Source organism: Meleagris gallopavo, chromosome 6 (genome assembly GCF_000146605.3).
Source record: "Meleagris gallopavo isolate NT-WF06-2002-E0010 breed Aviagen turkey brand Nicholas breeding stock chromosome 6, Turkey_5.1, whole genome shotgun sequence".
In the NCBI taxonomy this organism is placed as follows: Eukaryota; Metazoa; Chordata; class Aves; order Galliformes; family Phasianidae; genus Meleagris; species Meleagris gallopavo.
Genome location: NC_015016.2, coordinates 6,733,133 through 6,739,704, shown reverse-complemented (window position 1 = coordinate 6,739,704; position 6,572 = coordinate 6,733,133). Strand labels below are relative to the sequence as shown.

The 6,572-nt window shown below is 40.0% G+C and overlaps 1 protein-coding gene across 4 annotated transcripts in view; it reads right to left on the bottom strand.

Moving 5' to 3' along the window:
• The window catches only part of ACTR3B (actin related protein 3B), a 51,255-nt gene that overhangs the window by 25,310 nt on the left and 19,373 nt on the right, over positions 1–6,572 (bottom strand). The window contains exon 1 of one of the 4 annotated variants that reach the window (XM_031553846.1): positions 5,801–5,819. The exons of 1 other annotated variant lie outside the window; for it this stretch is intronic. Coding sequence is in view for 2 of the 3 variants with exons in the window: in XM_031553847.1 (XP_031409707.1) it covers positions 4,691–4,698 (8 nt within the window). In the remaining variant the exon portion in view is untranslated. Of the gene's footprint in view, positions 1–4,690; positions 4,714–5,800; positions 5,820–6,572 lie in introns of those variants that run through there. 2 more of the 4 variants (XM_031553847.1, XM_010712386.2) reach the window with 2 other exon arrangements.

Here is a 6,572-nt window from a genome sequence, read left to right as displayed (position 1 = left end):
AAAAAGGAATGTCCACACAAAACCTAATACCTGTGCATGATGTTTCCTGGCTCCAAGCTAGCTCAGGTTTTTAGTAACTATAAATCATTAACATCCCAGACTACAAAGAAAAGTTGTCTTAAAATACATAAATACATTCAGAAGGAGTTAAAAAAAATAGTTATAATTTGAATGATCTTAAACTGAACTTCTTCTCTGATATTGTCATGCTATAGTATTGGATTGTGAGGGAAATCAGCATTAATCACATTCAGTTTTTCCATGAAAACCCAAAGGCAGAACATTGTTAAACAAGACCAATCACAAAAACACAGGCTATTCAGGATCTGTCTACAGTTTGCTGTCAACATTTGCAAATGATACCCCTAAAACAGAAGGTGGTTTCTTCATTAACAGCTTAAACAGAAAATGCCCCTTTATGGAGTATTTGGTATAAAAATACTCATTAAGAGTCAGTCTGCTTGGATAAAGAAATTAAAACTGAATTAGCAATGACCTTGGAATTTAAATATTGTATTTTCAACATCTCTTCAAAGCTATAGCTTCAATAGACTTCAAGGAATCTTTTTAAAAGATTTTTCCCCAAGGCTAAAAAGACAAGGGCTGTGTTTTGAGGGCAAGGGTTTGTTGTATTTTTAATCATCATTAGACTGAAAGCATATGCCTGTATAATCCAGAATGTTTATACATACTTTCTATGTCTCTCAAAAATATAATCAGGGTATTAAATTAGACTGATTTGTAAAGAAGGCCATTACTAGCAAGAATTCTTTTTATGATAATTACTGCTTGGTTTCTCCACATTTTAGAATGAAGCCCACCTTGGGAATATAGTTAAAATGTAACAAACAACAAAGCAGCACTACACTGGGACTTGGGATGCATTACAGGATACTCACTTTTCATTTGTCTCTCTGAAATGGGTTTTGCTTGCATGCACATAATGGCAGCCAAGGAAACCCTTTTTGGACTCAGAAGTCCTAGGTCTAAGGCTGAGAAACAGCAAGACAGGCAGAAGCCTCAGGAAACAGCACTCATTGCTCAGTCCTCCAAATCCACTGACAAAAAAATAGTCACTGTACACACATAAGCATAGAAATATGTACATATACTTTTAACACAATTTCTGTATGTGTATACTGAAAAGTAAAAGGTTCCTGAAATACAGCCAGAACTTTCTTCCTAAGCTAAGCTGTGGTCCTGAGTTCAGTTTGCCACCTCTTCTCCCACCAAACACTTGCCAAACTCAAACTCAATCACGGTATTAAACAGAAAAAAGCCTTGAAGAGTCAATCTGGGGTATCAGCTTATCATGGCATTACCTTACCACTCAAGCAGGAATCAGATGCCACTGCTGGGATAACTTACAAAGGTACCAAAAGCTGATAGCTCAGCATCTTACTGATTTGTTTTGTCATTAGCTGAAGCTGATCACTTGGTATCTTACTGATTGATTTTATCATTACCCGAACTTCCCTGCTCCAGTTAAAACGACAGGATGAGCCTATTTTTTAGTATGAGTGAAAATAGTTGTGTTGCAAGGACACACCTCACAGAAGACAACGTCTGGAAAGGTTTCTCCTGTATGCCAGTCATCCATGAAGGTATTAACATAATGAACTATGTCAAAAACTCCATTTTTGGTTCAACATTGAAGGAAATGAAAAAACGTACGTTTGTTAACAACAACAATGAAAAAAACAGAATCCCTTTTTAGGACCAAACAAGACACAGACAGTTTCCAGTTTCTGTGGTGTATTTCAGATGTTTTGACAAAATCAAATGAAAGGGAAACTCAAACCACTGAGGAAGACAAAAGAAACGAGGCAGATGTCTTCCCTTCCTTACCTAGCAGCCCACTCACCCAGAGCACAGCACACGTGGCCACAGCCTTCTCTTCTGCCCAGCAGGACCTGGGCACACTCCATCTACCAGGGCAGTACCCAAGAGTACATTAGAGTGGTTGGGTGACCCACTTTCAGGACCTGCTACAGACATTGTTTGCTTTTATACAAAGCACTTGAATATTCATCAACCTTGAAGGTCTGGATGTAAATAGTTAGGGAGGCTACCTGGTCTCCAGTTCTTTTTCCAATGAATACTTAAGGATCTGAAACACGTTTTTTCTTTCTCCTGGGCTACAGCCTAGCAGATTAATGGTAATGCAACATCTCATGATCTGTAAATTACAGAGAAGGCTTTAGGGAATGTGTAGATAATCAGTATTCCAATTTCATTAAAAGTAGCAGATTTATTGCTAGCAAGATAGGAACATACTGGAAACTCTACAAAATGTAGCATATTGAAGACTGCGTTAAAGATAAAAGTGATCCAGTAGATGAAGGCTGTATTATGAAAGGGAATTTGAAGGAACTACTCATAAAAAAAAAAAATAAAACAGCTAAAAACTGTGTTGTTGAAACAAGCATATTTAGGTATTTTTAGTATTGTTCTCTACAATATACTACTTTTCCCAGGTAACCTGTTAGTACACAACTCAGTTTGGTCAGTTTTTGCATGAAGATCAGTAAGAAGTCCTGCTTCTTCTGAGGCCCTACCATAAAAGGACAAAATGAAATCCAAAGAAAAATGCAGTGTACATGAAAACGATTGCACAGATGTACAAATGGACCAAACTTGAAAGCAGATATGGAACCCCCAGCCACTTTTAAGGGGATATATTCTGGAAATTTCTTACTAAAGCAGAAGAACACAGTTGAAGCATGCAAGGCTACTCAGGCAATTGCCTTACCCATTTCAAAGCAGAAGTCAATGTTTCCCTCAGCAAGCAAGCAGAAAAGCAAAGCCCAGGTGAGAACATGAAAGATGGGGAGGAACCTTTCCTCAGGGAGTGTAGGGATAGGACAAGGGGTAATGATTTTAACCTGAATGGGGGTAGATTTAGATATTAGGAAAAATTCTTCATGATGAGGCTAGAGAGATCATGGCATAGCTGCCCAGAGAGCTGCGAGTGCCCCATCCCTGGAGGTGCTGAGGGCTGGATGGGCCTAAGGGCTCCTGGCCTGGCAAAAGGTGTTCTTGCCTGTGGCTGGGGTTGGAACTGGATGAGCTTTAAGGTCCCTTCTAACGCAAACTATTACATAATTCTACAATTCTAAGTTTGAAAGTTTTTAAATTTCCTTAGTTTCTATTTTTTTTTTAAAGATTGAGACCAAGAAGCAATGTGTTAGATCCACAAATGAGCTCTGAAGAGATAGAATTATGGAGAATACCAGATGGCCTTATGAAAGACCTGTAAACAAACAAACAAAAAATAATCACCTCTGTAATGAGAAAGTTTCCTCTGATGGATGATGTTAAAACGTAGCAGTTTTTACTGTTACAACACCTGTGATGACATACTGCCATAAACAGACTGCGTATCATTATTACACCTGAGAAACTCCTAACGTAACGTCCTCATAAAGATGTGAAAATGCACTTTTGGAATGAAAGAGGATGTGAGAAAAGAATGGGAATGAAGAAAGAATGCAGTAGAAAATAATAATAATAAAAAAAGCTATTATGTCTGCACTACGTACAGAGAAGCACCACCAACCACTATACTAATAATTTAGAAATTAGAGCCATAGCTTTGGGAGAGACTAGTAGGACCAGGGCTGAAGCCTGTGATTATAAACAACAGCTAATTAACCCATGCTCCTTACACTCAGAACAGCAATTAGAAACGTAGCTGCGCACGTCTCATGTGTAAAAAATAGAGATCATACTACTTGCATGGAACAATTCGTTTCACATCAGAAATACAATAGCAAGAAGAAATGTAAGACAGCCAACTTAAATGGCAAAAGCAACAATAACAACTCCTTAAGTTTCAAGTTTTAAGACAAGTTGAGCTCTCTTCTCCCAGAAATCAAGTATTTACTTCTAAGCAGATCAGTAACACTTGGCCAAAGTAAGCTTTCCTTACTAAAATAAAAATCACTTGAATAAAATACACCCAAAATAGAAGCATTCCTCAATGCCTGAAGATGAAAAGCAGTATTTTAAGCCACCTCCGCTTTGCACACCCACCTACTGGAATGCTGATGTCCCACAGCTAAATGCCAATTAATAAAAACAGCCACGAAGTTTAAAGCCACTTGGAACAACACCAGAGAGGCCTGGTAGTCCGAAGGCCCTAAAAATAGCATGCCCTTCTCCACAAAAGGACTGACAGCAACACGAAAGCTGATCACTAGAAAAATACTCACTCAAAGAAAATGAAGACGTAGTGCATCAAAACTGAAGCAGGATGGTTCATTTGCAAATGCTAACGGAAAAAGAGCAGTCACATCAAATAAATTGCTACTGCTTTCTGCATAAGTTTCATGAACTGTTCATTCTTGATTCATAAAGAAAAAGTCAGCTACTTAATAGAGGGAAAAAAATGTTAATCCGTCCTGCTATGAAGATACGTTTCTCACCAAAGTTCTGTACCTATTTTCATACACCCATTGCTGCTTTTCTGCCAAAATCCAGCACTGTTCAGGACCAAGGCCTACCAATGCAAATAACAACTTTAATCCAAGCTTCATATGCACAAAAAACAGAAAGTATTTTCATAAACTTAAATCTATTTACATGAACACAAATTAGTGCTGAGACAAAACTCCTCATTCAGTAACAGAGATATAAAATACATTTTTCTTCTTATGTATGAAATATTTCACAGTGTATCTGCACACACCTTTCCATTTCCGTTATGCTCTTCCAAGTTTTTCATCTGAAAGCCTTTTCATGAATCATTTGAATGAACTGTTCCAAGCGTGTAACCCGAAGTAGATTCATTCTAACAATAAGAAGGTTTTCAACCCACACAGAGGAAAATTCCAGAGACTGTATCAGTGAGTCAAGCTACTTCTGGCTGCTTGGATCAGAATCTTACGCCTTCTTGTTCTGCAAGATTATTTACTTCAGATAGAGTCCCATCAGCAGAGACACCACATCGTCTCATACGTACTAAGATCATTTGGAGGCATGGAAACGACAAGTCCACTTGTGGGCTGCCTGAACTCTTTCTGAAACAAGCTAATATACCTGCATACACACAAATTCCAATAGTTTTTGCGGTGTAAGCACTGAACAGATTTCAGAAATTGTACTGCAATTATCATTTCTCTGAAAGCATACAGCAGGTTATTTTTTGTCCTTATTTATTTTGTACAACTGTTAGCCAGTAACATCCATTGCTCATGCAACAATGGAATCACTTCACAAACTGAAAGCAAAGGAGCGCTCCTGCAAGAGACAGACAGACATATTTTGTGCATTTTCTGGATTTTGCAGTTCATGCTGCAGCTTTTGTAAAGGACCCACCTAGAGTTGCCCTTTCCCCAAGAAAAGCTCTTCAATTCTGTGAATTAACATTCCTGTAACACCAAAGTTCCTTGCAGAACAGATGCTTAAAATTTCTTCAGGAAAAACAATTAAAAAAAAAAAAGATGGAATCTGGGAAATTACCATGGAGTATCTAATGGACAGGCAGAACTACACACAAGATGGAACCCACTTTCTATTATACTCCCAGAGCTTTCAGCTATGGACTCCACTGTACTCCACTGAGAAGACTGAACTGATTTTAGGTATTATAAGCAGAGACAGCACAAGAGACTTGGGAAAGTTTTGTCACAGCTTAATAAACTTCAAAATACAAAATCCTTTTTCAGAAGAAGGTGAACCCATCAACGCAATGGGTTGCTCTGGTTACCACTTCTTTTTTAAATTATCTTTCTTTTCTTTTGCTCTGAATGCGATGGCTCAATTTAGGAAATTTTAAAGGGAAATTTCCAGGCATTACCTGAACCAAAATAGTGCAACCAATTCCCTGCAGAAGGAAGGGCTATTCTTGCAATAAATAAACGAAATTGATGACCCCTAAAGCACAGCCTGACATGTGAAGTTATCAGCTGAACTCATGCACCAGTATCTCGTCTCCTCCTGAGAACTTTCCATCACAGCTGGGCCAAAGAAACGAGCTCAGTGCATCTCCAGCATCTCCATCACAGCTCCCTGACACCTTCTGCTCCGGAGGCACAACAGCAGCACCAACGGACCCATCAGGAGCTGACAGTCCTTGCTTGCCAGACAGGTAGGAAAGATCTGTTCCTCTGCAAAGCAAAACACCCAGTGCAGTCTCTGCGGTTCAGATTCACTCCTTGGAGTGACAAGTTACAAAACTCGTGCTATGGCTAAACATTGAATAAATCAGAATAAGTTACAGAGCTGTGCTTGCCCAGGCAGGGTAAGTATAGATCTTTCTCCTCCCAGCCGCTCCAAATGTCATCCACACGTTTAGCATTTAAGTCCTTGGATCCGTTGTAAGTCAGAGAACAGAAAAGAGGAGAAACGGGCGCTTTGGGACACAGCACTCCGGGCCGACACGGCCTGCCGGGCACGGGAGGAAAGGCAGCGGGCACAGCGGCCTGCCTAGCAGCAGCAGGGCCGGCAGGCCGGCAAAAAAGGGACGGGGACACGCGGCAGAGACCGGGCTGGCTCCGGATGCAGAGGAAGGGACAACGCGCTGCGGCACGGCGGGGCTCCCACCACGCGCGCACACACACACGTCGCCA